At 38.3% G+C, this 16,331-nt stretch overlaps 1 protein-coding gene across 1 annotated transcript; it reads right to left on the bottom strand.

Moving 5' to 3' along the window:
* Positions 1–293: 293 nt before the first annotated feature.
* On the bottom strand, positions 294–15,897 carry LOC112202888. The gene is made up of 8 exons (XM_024343929.2): positions 15,697–15,897; positions 12,989–13,093; positions 12,242–12,898; positions 2,486–2,565; positions 1,818–2,249; positions 1,660–1,740; positions 1,419–1,513; positions 294–720 (listed from the first exon to the last, which is right to left on the bottom strand). The coding sequence occupies exons 1-8, from the start codon at positions 15,701–15,703 to the stop codon at positions 651–653; spliced, it is 1,527 nt and encodes a 508-aa protein (XP_024199697.1). The 5' UTR covers positions 15,704–15,897; the 3' UTR covers positions 294–650.
* Between the last annotated feature and the right edge of the window lie 434 nt (positions 15,898–16,331).

Genomic DNA, 16,331 nt, shown 5'->3' with positions numbered 1-16,331 from the left:
CAAGGGATTTCAACATATTCAAGTTGAAGGAGACTCGAATCCTTACAAACAGCCTCAAGTTAGTTGTTCTTTTGCACATTTTGAGGGAATCAAATTTCGCAAACTCCTTGACAGGCCTTGGCCATAATCGACATATCCCTTTGGCATCGTTCTTTGCCTTTAAGAGCTTATCTGCCATGTAGTTTGACTCTTTAGGTCTAGTTGTCTGTAGCCTCTTGTTTTCTTCTGTAAACGAAAATGAAAAAGACAAATAAAAGGGTTGGTGATAAATCGCCTCCAATTACAAAATCAAAGCAAAGAAAAATTTAGTTGCAGTACATTTAACAACCAAAAAACAATAACATTGTTGAAACTTGGATCAGCTTTGATTTTAATACCCTACCCTTCGCAGATCCAGACAGATCAGATTTACAATTGAACTGTCGTCTCTTTTATCTTCTCTTGAATCAAATAAAAATTGAAGCAAAAAATATATTGCTACACATATTAACAGATGATCAACCAGATGGGCAAAACAAACCGGTAATTATTGAATATTGCCACATAAAGCATTTCCGATGTACTTGAAATTAATACATCTATTCAACTGTACATCTCTATAGTAGACTTGTGAAGCGCTCCAAGCAGGTCATCCTTTAAACGCGGGATCCTCAATCAACCGAAGAGTTTGTTTCTGCAGTCTCATCCTCACTGAAGCTAGATGGCATCTCCATGGCAGTTCTAATATATGCACAACGCAGTCAGAATTGAATCAATGTATATTGATGCAGGATGCAGAACATTTGCACCAAAAAAATATAAAAAACAAAGGATGCTCACACCATAATAAGTGATGCTCTGCTCAATTTAATGCTCAAAAGGAATTACAATTAAAAGACAATAAGAATTATATTAAGCTGATACAGTACTGAGGTCGTGGAACACCATTCCTCTCTCATGCATCTAACTTCGTGTAATTGTCCAAAGAAACAAAAATCTAAATTTGGGTAAAAGCTTTTAAAAAGTGGTTGATGAATATTCTAATAAGTGACAAACCCTTTATACGAAAACCAAGGGGCATAAAATCAACTCATCAAAGTCAAAAGCCTTGTAAAGAGGTTGTTTGATGTTAAAAAGGTACAAAATACCTCTAATTTATTCCTAATATTAGCGTGTCCATCTATGACATCTTTCTATAACATTGATACTTCAAAATCAGTAGCTAGACTTATAACAGGTGACATCGCTTATATATGTTATGGGGAAATATGGCCCTTTTGCATACTTAAACTGAACAAGTCAATAGAAAAATATAAAGCCACTTTTTAAGAAGAAAGAAAAGCAAATACAAAGAAAAAAGAAAAGGACATAACTTTACAGAAAAACAGGTACACAAGTATACTATTTGCAGAAATGCAATTCATAGGATGACAGATTACCCTTTAATCTGATTTTTACGCTCTGGAATTTGAGAAAACGGCACACTTGTTGCATAGTCTTGGTGAGGGAAATTAACTCTGCCTTGTTTTCCAACCTTCATCAAAAGGAAAAAGGCTGTCAGTAAAAAGCAAAAACCTCCGTACATACACAAGTAATGGTATACGGAAATCTATTAGTAGGTAAGTATGCCATGCATACGCATTGAGATATAAACATTGCCCCACCAAAATTCAAACTCACCGCCACTTCATCTGTCATCGTTACTCTAAGTGGATTGTGATAATCTTTGACTGCCTTACATTCTCCATCAACTTTCTCCTCCTGGCAGAAGTAGATATTAGAAAATAGTCACAAGCCAAGGGCTTTATATATCATAGATATACGGCAAAGAGGAGTACCCGTGGGATCATTGTAAATAGTCCTCTCTCTGTGTCATGAGTTTCGGAATGCTTAACTACAGAATTTAAAGCCTTTGACTTAAAGTAATCGCTTCTTTGGCCAATGTTGGGACTACAAACTTTATCGGACTCATTTGACCATGGCTCTGTTGTCTCACTAGTGATTTTCCTACCACGGTGGCCATGCTTAGAGCTCATTCTGTTCTTCCTATTGCCATTATAAGCAGACATTCCTCCAGGAAATGCATCATACATATCCAAGGAAGAGTTTTTGCCAGCAGAAGAATTGATATCTTTAAGATAAGTGGACTTTTGCCTCAATTGCTTGCGAGATTTCCTCTCCACCATATCAACCCCATGCATTATACCACGATTTTCCTGGTGCATATACAAACCCTGGGAACTCAACTTGGAATTATATACTTCATATCTCTGCAAGGCCATCAAAGGAGGAAAGCATATCACAAGAGGGTAGGGAGACCTCAACAATGTCAAGAGTGTTAATATGCATTTCATTTAAAGATTCCAGGTAAAAAAAAAAAAAAAAATCAACAAGTAAATTAGCTCTCCCATGTACTTATTACATCTCAGAAACAACCATAATATTTTAAATCATAGTGTTCCCCCAAATACGCCAAAATATTACACAAATATGTCTGTCCACTTACAGTGCTTGGACTTGGTTGCCTTTTTACTCCAGATGTGTCAGGGGAATCAAGACCAGCAGCATCCCCACCAATTGATGGTTCTGCAATAGCATTGAACAAAACAGAGTATAAGTCTACTGTACAACACATAATACATCTAAACATGTGTATATTATATGTACGATATACATGCACACATATTCAAATGATGATCCTTTTCTTTTCCGAGTTCAAGTGGTTTAGATTTGGGTTACTCTGATTGGGTACTCAAGATATTGTGCTAGTCACCTTCACCTAGTTCACTCAAACTTCATATGAAGATATACTGAAGAATGTGAATAAAAGTAAACCACACTCAGCTTGAGACTTACTTAAGAACAGTTCTAAGGGAACTAATGAGCAGCTCTATAGCCACCATGTATAAGACGAGAAATCCTGAGTAGGGTTTGGTGCAAAAAAGAGAATTATAGCAAAAGAGACTGATGCGATAATAAAATGAGAGCAAATTGGTTTTCTTTTTCTTTTTTTTTCTTTATAATTGTTTTTTTTTTTTCTTAATGCTCCTCCATCCCTTCACCCAAATCCAAGCTCCTTTCCCCATTCCATTCTTTGTATAGAAAAAATTGCCTGTGACATCATATTTCCGTGACAAAGATTGAACTTCCCTAACTTGACATATTTTAGTTTAGTTTTAATTTTGGTTTATGAAATTTCATTTTAAAAAAATAAAAATAAAAAAAAAGTATTTATGTCGCGTTACAGAGGACCTCGTTTAAAAATAAAAATAAAATATCCGCCGTCTGGGGGCTTTACCGGGGCTAACTGGATTTTATACCATAAACAACACTCATTCGGTTAAAATCAAACGGAGACAGCATTACAAACAGAAGCGAATTCTTAAAGTGGAGCAAAGATAGTTCTAACAGCTAGAACAATATAATTTCTGATAACCCTAGGTTAAATAAACACCAATCCCCCTAACTTACCATAGTATTAAAGTAATATCCTTATTTAATTCTACTTTGCATCAAGCCACCTCAACTCGTCGACAGTAGCCATTGCTAAGCCGTAAAAGAAGACCTAGACATCAGTGACCATAGGTTTATAACAGAGGAGCGGCAACTCACTTGTAAAACTAGTGTTCTACAAAAGCATATTACCTAGAAAATGGGTAAATGTGCAATGCCAGGAGACGTGAAGGCAACGTGAATTTCAAAATGTATTAATAATTAGAAAAAATTAAAAAATTAAAAATACAACGAGAGAGAGAGAGAGAGTTTTAATTATCTTCAGTAAAACCTATTTGTATTTGCAAGTCTAAAAGGAATACAAAGTTCATGATTCCACTAACCATCCTAACTCCTAATGTAATAGAACATAAGAAAGATCCAACTGTTGATAAAAGCCATCTATATAACCAATCCCAACTAGTTTCATTCTATAAAGACAAATAATCAAACCTGATCAACATACAGACCAATGTAGAAGAACAGAAGAAACAGAAAGATCTAAAATTCTAAAGAGATCAAAGCCCAGAAGGACGTCTGAATCTACTCTTCCCCAAAGATCGTCTGCCCCAAGCTAATATTGATCTTCAGAAAACCTTTCGTTCCTCTCCATTCAAATTAACCAAAACACAACTAGCATCATGGATCCCCTGAAAAACATAGCCTTACTAACATACCAGAACCCATTACAAATAGAAAGAAAAGCACAGCACAATGGAACCACCCAAATCACATTAGCCTTGCACTAAGCAACTTCCACTGGACATAAAGCAATTGATCAATGTAGAAACACATGACCAATATTGGCCGCCGCTCCTGCCCCCACCTACGGCATTATGCACCCATGAGGCAAAAGACAGCATTATTACCTGTTTAGATTGTATCACATGATCTTACAGTTTCATGCACGATGATCCAAGGAAGGGCCCTAACATTAGGCAGGACTGCTTCCAAGATCACACCAGAGGGTACAAATGTAGCGAATCAGAATCCTCACTCAGAAAAACACCCAGACAGAACTCAGAATTACACAAAAAACACCTGAAAGATTCTAGCCTCCATCTCCTTGCATTCTCCTGTAGCAGGATGGAAGCAAGGATTTCCAGAAAACATGACATCGAAGATAGTTCCCCCATTACAAGCATCATTTATATTCCTGCCAAAACCAAAATCCCAACTTATGGGAAAAGAGAAGGGTCAACAAAGCTAGCATTGGTAGAATTGTGATACATCGACAAATTACAAAGTCCATGGAACAAATTCGTCAAGATTTATACTCCACCAGAACTGTCCCTAAGTCTCCAGCCATCAATTCTACGATCAACTGACATCACACAGAAGATTCAAAGCCTCGGGATATGTCTCTCTATGGACTTCAATTTGAACACTCAAAATTCTGCCACCCATTTTCATTGGTTCATATTTATTCCAAATTACAGCATGCCACAAGGTTCTCATTCCGAAAGGAAGTTCCAAAGCCAAATACAGAAAGGTTAAAAAGCTTTGCTGTTTACAATTGGATTGCCTACCCCCAGAACAGGGATACATCTCTCCAGACTTCCGCTTGAAGCCTTCAACTATTTTTGCTTCCCGACCATTTCCATTGATCCACATCTATTCCAATTACAGCAGGTCCCCAAGGGCTCTTTACAAATGGCATCTCCAAAGCCACTAAACAAGAAAAGCTTCAAAATCTCTTGCTTCTTACAATAGACTATCTACCTATTGTGTAAGCCCCCCTTTAGGATCTTTGTGTTTTACTTGAGCAAAATCAGAAAATAGATGAACCGAAAACAGAAACAACACAGCAGATTTTAGAGTGGTTCAGCCAAAACTTTAGCCTACGTCCACTTCGTGATCTCTCTTGAGAGATTCACTAGCACTATGAAGAATTTAGGTGTTTACAAGTACTTATTGCAGATCCCTCAAACCCCTCTGACTAGTTCTTATCTCTCTATCACCTTGACTCTCAGTTTTCTGCACTTTCTATCTTAATTCCAGAAAACTGACTGCAGCTCCTATTTATAGGTCATAGAGGCTGCTGATACAACATGGGATTAGGATTCCTAATCCTAATAGACTAAGCCTATAATACAAATCCTAATAGAACTTGAAAGACTAACTTTCCTAGAACTTATAGATTAGCTGCGCGCAAACCTCTTTCCTTTCTAGACTTGGATTTGAATTCTGCATCCTAATTTTCAGATTGTATCAATGAGCCAAAAACACAACAATCTCCACCTTGGTGAGTTGATACCAAAACGATTGCTGAAACCTTCAGGATGTCTTGAACTTCTTGAAGTAATCCCGACCAAACCTTCAAGAACCTTCACCTTGGCAAGACTCTTTTTGCCTCAACGCACCTCAAGTGAGGAGGTGCTCCACCACAACTCAGCATGTTGTGATACTGAGCAAGTTCAAGCAATGCTTGAACTTCTCTACAGCAACGGGCTTGGTAAGACAATCTGCAGCATTGTCATTTGTGTGAACCTTCTCCACAAAGATATTTCCAGATTCTACCCAATCTCTGATCCTGTGATAGCGAACATCAATGTGTTTCGTCCTTGCATGAAACACTTGATTCTTTGCCAAATGAATGGCACTTTGACTGTCACACTTCACTACCATGCCTTCTTGGTGAATTCCAAATTCACTTGCTAGCCCATTCAACCAAATAGCTTCCTTTGAAGCTTCTGTTAATGCCATATATTCTGCCTCAGTAGTAGATAGAGCTGTGACTGCTTGAAGAGTTGATTTCCAGCTCACAGGTCCTCCTCCACAAGTAAAAACATAACATGTTGTGGACCTCCTTCTATCTAAGTCTCCTGCATAATCAGCATCCACAAAACCAACCACACATGCTACTTCTTGTTTCCTCTCAAACAAGATTCCAAGCTGCCTAGTCCCTTTTAAATACCTCAAAATCCACTTCACTGCTTCCCAATGGGGCTTACCCGGATTTGACATGTACTTAGAGACAACACTCAATGCTTGAGCTAAATCTGGTCTTGTGCAAATCATCGCATACATGAGACACCCTACTGCACTTGCATATGGAACATCCTTCATCGCATCAATCTCTTTTTGACTTGATGGCCTTTGCTTTGCACTTAACTGATGATGTGCAGCTAATGGGATAGAAACAACCTTAGCTCCATCCATGTTGAAGCGTTCAAGTACCCTCAGAATGTACTTTTCTTGTGACAGCCAAATTTTACCAGCTTTTCTATCCCGCCTTATTTCAATTCCAAGGATCTTTTGTGCAGCTCCTAGATCCTTCATGTCGAATTCAGCTCCCAATTTCTTCTTAAGCTCTTGAATTTTCGACATATCCTTGCATGCAATTAGCATGTCATCTACATACAAAAGTAGTAGAATAATCTCGCCATCTTCGAATACATGGTAGTAAACGCAGCAGTCATATAGACACCTTGTGTAGTCTATTTTCAGCATGTATGTGTCCAAACGCTTATACCACTGCCTCGGTGATTGCTTAAGTCCATATAGGGACTTCCTCAACTGACAAACCAGATCCTCTTTTCCTGTTTCAACAAAACCCTCCGGCTGCGACATATAAATGTCTTCTTCGAGGTCCCCATGAAGAAACGCAGTTTTCACATCCATCTGCTCAATCTCCATATCATACTGAGCTGCTATAGACAACAATAACCGAATTGAAGTGTGTTTGACGACCGGAGAGAAAATCTCATCATAATCCACTCCCTCTTTCTGCGAATACCCTTTTGTCACCAAACGTGCTTTTTACTTTATGGCATCAGCATCATGTATTCCTTCTTTCTTCCTAAACACCCACTTGCAGCCAACAAGTTTTCTTTCTTTGGGTTTAGGAACCAACTCCCACACGGAATTCTTATGCAAAGATTTCATCTCTTCTATCATAGCACCAATCCAACCTGCCCGTTCTTCGCTTTCTATGGCATCTTGATAAGTAGTTGGATCTCCTTGACTTATACTCAGAGAATGACTCACATCTTCTTCCGGTTCGAACCCAAACCTTTGTATCTTTCTTGGATTCCTCTTAGGTTTGTCAAGTGCTATGCTTCTTTTAAATGACTCAGGTGCTTGTGGGATAGGGGAATTTCGACCCCTCTGTGGGGATTGCTCCACCTGAGCCCTAACTGGTGACTGTTGCTGCTGCTCTGTTTCTTCAATAGCTCCTTGATCATTCCCTACTTGCTCAATTTGCTCCACCTGAACTTGGGAATCTTCATCCGATGGTTTAGCTAATGAAATCTTGATTGCTTCTTCCTCAACAACAGCCATCTTCTCCTTCTTGCTATTAACCTCCTCATTCAATGGCATAGTCTTCTCATCAAAGATTACATCCCTGCTGATCACCCTTTTGTCGTTGACTATATCCCACAACTTATAACCTTTCACCCCTTTCTCAAAGCCGATGAACAAGCACTCATGGGACTTAGGTTTCAGTTTGGTTCTTTCATCGCTGGGAATATGTACATAAGCACTGCAACCAAACACTCTCAAGTTGGAATAATCAATTGGCTTTCCAGACCATACCTCCTCTGCACACTTGAAGTTAATAGCCCTAGAAGGTGATCGATTAATCAAATAACATGCATGATTAACCGCTTCTGCCCAAAAAGTTTCAGGCAACCCTGCATGAAGTGTCATGCTTCTTTCTCTCTCCATGAGAGTTCTGTTCATCCTTTCTGCAACACCGTTTTGTTGAGGAGTCTTCTTAACAGTAAAGTGTCTTGTGATGCCCGCATCCTTGCACAGCTGTAAGAATTGATTATCTCTATATTCACCTCCATTGTCACTTCTCAAACACTTGATTTTTTTGCCTGTTTGGTTTTCAACTTCAGGTTTCCACTCCTTGAACTTAGTGAAAACCTGGTCTTTAGTTTTCATAAAGTATACCCAAACCTTCCTTGACAAATCGTCTATGAAAGAGACAAAGTATCTGGCTCCACCCTTTGATTTTGTTGGTGTAGGCCCCCAAACATCTGTGTGAATATAGTCTAATACTCCTTTGGATTTGTTCTCACTGCTGTCCACATTGAACGTCACCTTGGTCTGCTTTCCGAGTGTGCAATACTTAAAAAATTCAAGTTTGCAACTCATTACACCTTCCAGCTGATCCCTTTTGCGTAATTCTTGCAACCCTCTTTGACTCATGTGCCATAGCCGTTTATGCCAAAACTCAGTCTTGTCTTCTTCCGTACAAACTGCCGCTCCACCTACCACCGTAGAACCCGTAAGTTTATACATGTTATCTGGTTGCATCAGACTCCTCATGTAGACCATTTGTCCCTTTCCTACCTTGAGCTGTCCTTTTTCAGATTTATACCAAAATCCAGCCCTCTCCAAAGTGCTCAATGAAATCAGATTTCTGCTCAATTTTGGGACATGTCGGACGTTTCCCAGCGTTCGGACAATTCCATCATGCATCTTGATCCCTACAAGGTGAATCATCTCCCATCAACACTTCCCCGGTGTTCCTCTCTTCATATGTGTCGTACCAATCTCTGTGTGCACACATATGAAATGTGCAGGCTGTATCCAAGGTCCAATATTTAAGCGCGCTGGAGCTGGTTGTTACTGTGAGAAGTTCTCCATCGTCACAATAATTTCCAGCAACGACATTGGCTGACTTGGAGCTTTCTCCTAACATCTGCGCCTTTTTCTCCTTCCATTGTTTGCAATTCCTTTTCCAATGGTCGAGTGAACCACATTCGAAGCAACCATTCTTCCTTTTCTTTGCCTCCCCCCCCCCCCCCCCTTAGATTTAGACCTGCCTCTTTCTTCAAATCCACCACCTCTATTCCTGGACCTTCCTCTCTCCTTGCCTCGGACATGAAGTCCCCGTGCTTGAGAACTTTCTTCATCTTTGTCCATTTTGACATATGATTCCAAGTTCTCACACACTTTAGAAAGTGTGATAGTATCTTTGAATATCATGGTGGTTTTGAAGTGCTTTAATGAAGGTGGAAGCGAATGTAGTAACATGACAGCCGTGTCTTCGTCATCCATCTTTGCTCCAACCTTCTCCAAGTTTGATATGCAATTCTGAAAATTGCATATGTGATCATTAAGATCATCTCCTTCCTCCATCTTGAGGCCAAAGAGCTGTTCCTTCAAGAGTAGCTTGCTGCTGATAGTATTACCCCTGTAGACGCTATCAAGCTTCTCCCATGCTTCCTTTGCAGTCATATTCTCACCAATATGAAGCAAGACATTATCAGCAAGATGCAACTCAATTGAGCTCTTTGCTTTCTTATTCTTCTTTGTATAATCTGCTTCAGTCATTGTTGCAGGCTTATCTCCAATTGCCTCATCAACCTCTTGCTGAACCAGAACGTTCTTCATCTTCCTTGACAAAGCGTGAAGTTGTCCTTGCCATTAAAGCTTAATGGACGGTTTCACATTTCCTGCTTCGACAATGACTTTGCCGTTCACCATCGCAAAACACCTTGAGCCTAAGCTCTGATATCACTTATTGTGTAAGCCCCCCCTTTAGGATCTTTGTGTTTTACTTAAGCAAAATCAGAAAATAGATGAACCGAAAACAGAAACAACATAGCAGATTTTAGAGTGGTTCAGCCAAAACTTTAGCCTACGTCCACTTCGTGACCTCTCTTGAGAGATTCACTAGCACTATGAAGAATTTAGGTGTTTACAAGTACTTATTGCAGATCCCTCAAACCCCTCTGACTAGTTCTTATCTCTCTATCACCTTGACTCTCAGTTTTCTGCACTTTCTATCTTAATTCCAGAAAACTGACTGCAGCTCCTATTTATAGGTCATAGAGGCTGCTGATACAACATGGGATTAGGATTCCTAATCCTAATAGACTAAGCCTATAATACAAATCCTAATAGAACTTGAAAGACTAACTTTCCTAGAACTTATAGAAAAGCTGCGCGCAAACCTCTTTCCTTTCTAGACTTGGATTTGAATTCTGCATCCTAATTTTCAGATTGTATCAATGAGCCAAAAACACAACACTACCTCCAGACAACTCAACTCTTTATTTGAATCACGAAATCCCAGCTGACTAAAAATGCTCTGTTCTGTCTTCCTCTACATCAGCCCACGAAATTTTCTTTCCAGATTTTCCAATTTGTCAGCCACTCTTCATACGGAATTCTGAACAATTACGTAAATAGTAGGCATGCTTCCATAAGTAGACTGTGGTCAATTTGCCTCTTTCGAAAGAGTAGCCTTCCAATTGTGCAATCTTATTTGTACCTTTTCAACAGCCATATCCCACATGTCAGGTCCTCATATTTCCATCTTTGGGAGCCCGACACCCTTCTTAGAAGATCATGGTTGGCTGGCGGTGCACCCAAAAGAGATCCCACCACTCAACTTCTGCTGCACCTTACAGGTTTAATCGCCTGTTGACTCATTTCACAGTTCTTGATCTATATTTCACCATGGGCCAAAAGGTACACCCATATACTTCATAGGCACAAGTTCCACCATCCTACCCCATAGCCATAGAACTTATACGCTCTCCACATTGCTCTATTCCAAGCTTATGCCCGATAAAGAACATTTCTATTAGTTCTGTTTTTCTCCATCAGAAAAAAACTTTGTTAAAGACTTAGAGAAGTAAAAAGAGTGAACCAGGAGTCCACTGAAAGTAATTTGACTTGCTAATGACTCATTCATTGGGCAAAGAAATTTAGAAGTTGTGTAGTTGGGTTGTATGTTCTTGCTACCATGTGTCTACGGTTCTGAATGACTCATTCATTGGCCAAAGAAAATCTTAACCCAGACAAGACTACGGGACTCATTCATTGGCCAAAGAAAATCTTAACCCAGACAAGGCACAAACGTAGTCAGTGAAACAAATTAAACCAGCTCTGCTCATTTTGGAACTATATAATCTGCAAATGGCAGGTATCTGTATCTAGTAGAGCCACACACAATGATAGAAACATGATTCCCTCTGTATCGACACTTTTTCCTTTCCAAAAACTATTCCTCGTATACAAACACACACTTTTTCCTTTCCAAAAACTATTCCTCATATACAAACACACACCTTTTCCTTTCCAAAAACACAACACACCTTATCCTATGAGGAAAATTTTGTTTATTATGTAGAATTTACAAACACACTAAATGCCAGTGCCCATGACCATTTGGTCTAGAGGCACGAATCTCTCCTCTAAGTAAACTCTTACTCTTCCTGCAATTATTCCAATTTCCTCCCAACTGGGGGCTAAGATATAATTCAGAACTCAAGCCCTTGTTAGAGGGCTAGTATATGTTAATCACAGTTCCAAAAGCCCAAGTTTTACATGAATTCATCTGGCAGGAGCTTATAACATAAAACATCGAATTCACTTGAAGGCTCTGTTGAAACAAACTGAGAAAAATTACAAATGTGAACCAGAAATCCACACAAGGAGCGTACTGTATGAGAATGAAAAGAAAACAAAGCAGAGAAACTTAGAAGCTGACTAACTATTCACTGCCTTCTAATTCCACAATGCAAGACATGCTTGAAGTTAATATTTCTGTAGCTTTGCAGAATGCCAAGCCAAGAGGCAAGACAATAAACATCAGCCTTCCACATACAATAGCTTGCATAATCGTCATTAAAGTGTAATAACATGTCATGCACTTTAAAAGTCTTGTTTCAATGCTTTTACTCAAATTGGCAATATCTACATTATCCATGCACACAGCAGATTAACAAATTTTGTAGTAAAATACTTGAGCAACAAGATCTGATACAGTAATCAGGGAAATTAGAAAATATTTATGACTCACCTTGCACTGGATCCATAATCGGGGATTCAAATGCACCTGGAGGAAGTGGATCAAATTCTACACCTAATGGAGGACCATCCTCCCGAAAATGCCTCCCAAGTTGCCTCTTAACAGCTGTAATAGCAGCATTTTCTATTTCGCCTTTGACTTTCAAATACCCTGAGGGCTTATATCCCATGTTTTCTGCGCCTTTCGTATTTAAGGGTGAAAAGACCCCATTATCCGTTATGTATCTAGATGTTTCCATATCATATGGATCTTCAGTTTGAGTAAGAAACCTATCTTGTAAAGATGAGCTACTTTCTGAAGATGTATTATCCATGCTAACTCTTTCTGTATAATGAATCCGATGCTCACGAGTGAGATCTGCGGGTGGGAAATCATACCCAGAAAGCCTCCGACTTTCAACCTCCCTAGGATCAACGTACCGGTAGTCTCCATGTTTAGTGCTACCACATGAGTCTTGCCCAAGTCCACTAGCGCGATCCTGAATAACACCACTTGAACGATCTTGCCGTCCATTAGCATATGTTTCATCTCTAGACAATCTTTTGTCTTTTAACCTTCTGTGGCAAAACCATCCAGATATCTGCTTTTCTGACAATCCCAACTCCTCAGCGAGTTGTGATTTCATTTCCTCCGTAGGATACTTATGCTCTGCAAAAAGTCAATATACTTTTCCTTGAGAATTCTGAAGATTGAAAACTGAGCAAGGTTAATAAGAATATGAAAAGAAAGGGTTCTCACCATTATAAAATTTCTCCAAAGCCGTAAGCTGGGCTGGTGTCTTGAGTACTCTTTTCTTATTATCAAAGGAAGTTTTATTCTCCTCTGAATGAACTTCATTTGACTCTGCACATCAACCACAAAATCAAAGAGCTATACTAGTCACAAAATGAAATAATAGAATGAATATATAGTATATACATAAAGCACATGAAGACATATTTGCTACACAATCAGCTAACAGGTATGGATATAATATCCCATTTAAATGTCAAACAACTAATAGTTTTGTGGCATTTGATGGCAAATAATATGTACATGAACGAAAATAGGAATAGACAAAACCACAGTTTTATTGCTTGGGTTAAGCCCAAGGTTTAAAATATTGATCATTCCAAAAATAACTGATACTCAATGTTATAAATTATGGTTGGATTAATCATTATTGAGACAATTTCTACTGCTATTTTATTTAAAGGATCATTTATGTGCAAATTTTATGACACCCTCAACACTTCCCCAGCAGTTCAAAAGTAGACATCTGTCCATCTACTAGCGTATAACAATGGAATCATGTTATAACACCAACATAGTTTGAATTACAGTAGTCAACATGATAGTCATATTGTTCTTTTGAGCTCCCTACTGCTTCTCCTTGGAAGTGATAGTCAGTAGATGTGACGTAAAGCAAGTATCTGAAAAAATTCTCTAGTTCCTTCTACACGACACCGCTCAAATAGAGCCACAAAGAGCACATGATGCATGGTAATTTCCCAAATAAACTTGTAAGGAACAGCCAGACAAGAAACTAAACTTTGGTGGTAACCCAGCTTTCCAAATAAACTATAGGACCAAAGGTCATGGTTGGATTTTCTAACAATGAAAGAAAGGACATGCAAAAAAAAAAAACACAGAACACTGGACAGCCCTAACTCTATTGTCGAAACACAAGCAACATCATTAATGCTTGATGTCAAATTGTATCATTTCACTATCACTTACATACCTCCTAGAATTCAGACTCCAAGAAACCTCACATAAGGGATGGAAGAAAACTAATGAAAGGCTTATAACCCCATTACGAAGGAGAACCTATAACTCTTTTGACTTTTTCCTTTTTATGCGTTTGTTTAGTTTTAAGACGAAACCAGATCTTACAGTCCAAAAAACAGACTTCCAGGATAACACCGAAGATTAGGAAATAACAGTATAAAGGAAGACTCGAAAAGAATTTAGTTTTGTCCACCACCAGAGACTTGGTAAAAGGAGAAAAATGAGGGTGCCATGAGGGAAATTAAAAGTTGGCACCATCCAATACTCAGGAGTGCCAACCATTCAAAAGCAATCCAAATAAACATTCCAGAACTCCTGACAGTTATTCTAACAATAATCCTCTCATGGATAACTTTCTTCATTAGTATTACCATAACAGTGGGTATCCAGAGACTTCTTTTGCAACAATAGGTCATAAGCTAGTTGTTCGTATTGATCTTCTAAAGGATTAATATAAAATGGTGGGAAGAGTATGCAATTCGTTCCCAACTAGGTTGTTGCAGGACTCTTTAATAAAATATTCCATATCCTAGATTAACTGAACCTCTCCAAAAGAAAAATTTCCAAAATCAGTCACCAAGTCAGTTATAAATACACAAATTGGAAAGTTAGAAAATGATCCCTTGTAATAAGAGAAATGAGCATGATTATTGAAAAGCTGCACCTTCCAACTCTGCAACTTTTGTGAAGGTCACACCTAAAGGTTACGGTTGATTAGACAATTACTTCGACTTTGTTTTTTAACCAAACACATTTAACTCATAACTGCAAAAAACATACAAAGAAGTATACCGCCCTACTTTTGTATATTCAAAGCATACACAAGTTACAAAAATAGCAGCGCCAGACTCTTAAGGAAGGGCAGACTTATAAAATAGAGTCTTGAAGAAGTCCCTTCAAGGATTAGTCAACTGTGCCCATGTTGTAAGGCTGGTTTATGAACGTATGTTGGTCGTAGTTGCATGCCTTACAGCAGCCTGGTTTCACAAGCTTTTTCCTTCCGACTTTTTTTTATTACCATCAAAACAGTTAATATCGCCGCACCCATCCATTTCAAAATGCCTCAAAACTTACTACAAATGAGTAACTATATTTCCATTTTCTAGAAAAATTTACGTGCCCTTACCTCACTTAATCATATAGTATCTAATAAACCCCCAAACTGGAAATTGCCATCTGAATCATGGCAAACAGATAGAGAAACACATGAGATTTGGTAGCGGAGCACCAGAAGTCGGTAAACACGACGGAAGGAGGGAAGAAAACCAAAGAATTTATTGGAAATTTCGTCAAGGCATGTTTGATTCAAGCATTGCCTAATTATATCATGGTGAGATATAATTAATATATATATATATATATATAAATTTCAAAAGTAAACCCTAAGGCCGAAACCTTTGTGTGTATAATAGAAAATGTAGGAAGCCTAAGCAATAGAAAAATATATGAAACCATGAGAATACATTACACTCTAATACTCAGCAAAAACATGATATCACTGCAAATCAAACCCCCCTTCCTTCCACTTTTCTCTAAGAAACCAACCAACCACCCAATCCAATATTCGAAATCCGGGGATGCGTACAAAACAAATCAAAATCCCAACAATCCGATGCACGAAATTCACAAAAATCGATGAGGTATCCGAAAAACGATATCGGATAGAAGAAGAATACCTTCCATGGTGTGAGGGTCTCCGGTGGATATTGACTTGTATCGGCCTAAACTGCGATAGCCATTCCTCGACCCGCTTGCCCAGATAATCGCGTCTGCATGTTTTGTTTGCACCCAATTCAATTCTGATTTCAGATTCAATTCTCTCTTTTAATGTTTTGTCTTCGTTTGCGTTTGCTTGTTCCTCCAAATAAAACCTTTACAATTTCCAACCAAAATAAAAATAAATGCCTTTTACTGTGTTTTTCTTTTTCTTTTTTTTCATTGATCCTTTTTTTTTTTATCCGAGAAAACTTTTATTTATTTGCCTCTTGACACGCAAGTGCCATTTGACATTTTACTTTTTCTAAGATAAAATGTAAATTAGCAAATAATAAATTGCATTAAAATTGAACAATAGATTTTGTAATTAAAAAGTGGATTTTTCCACTCTTTTTTGTTAATGACTATTCTTCTTATGTTATCTTTTTCTATAAAAATGTTTTTTCTTTTTGTATATTAATAAATCAGGGACATAACTTGGCTTAAGCATGGTTGTAGTAAGATGGGTTAAATTACATATAACTGCATTTTTTAATGTTTTTTTAGCCATAAGGTTAGCAACTAGTTTTTTCCCTCATAAAGGCCACTAGATTAA

This window comes from Rosa chinensis, chromosome 5 (assembly GCF_002994745.2).
Source record: "Rosa chinensis cultivar Old Blush chromosome 5, RchiOBHm-V2, whole genome shotgun sequence".
NCBI classification, from domain to species: Eukaryota; Viridiplantae; Streptophyta; class Magnoliopsida; order Rosales; family Rosaceae; genus Rosa; species Rosa chinensis.
The sequence above is the reverse complement of the archived record's forward strand: the minus strand, read 5'-3'. Positions and strand labels throughout refer to the sequence as shown.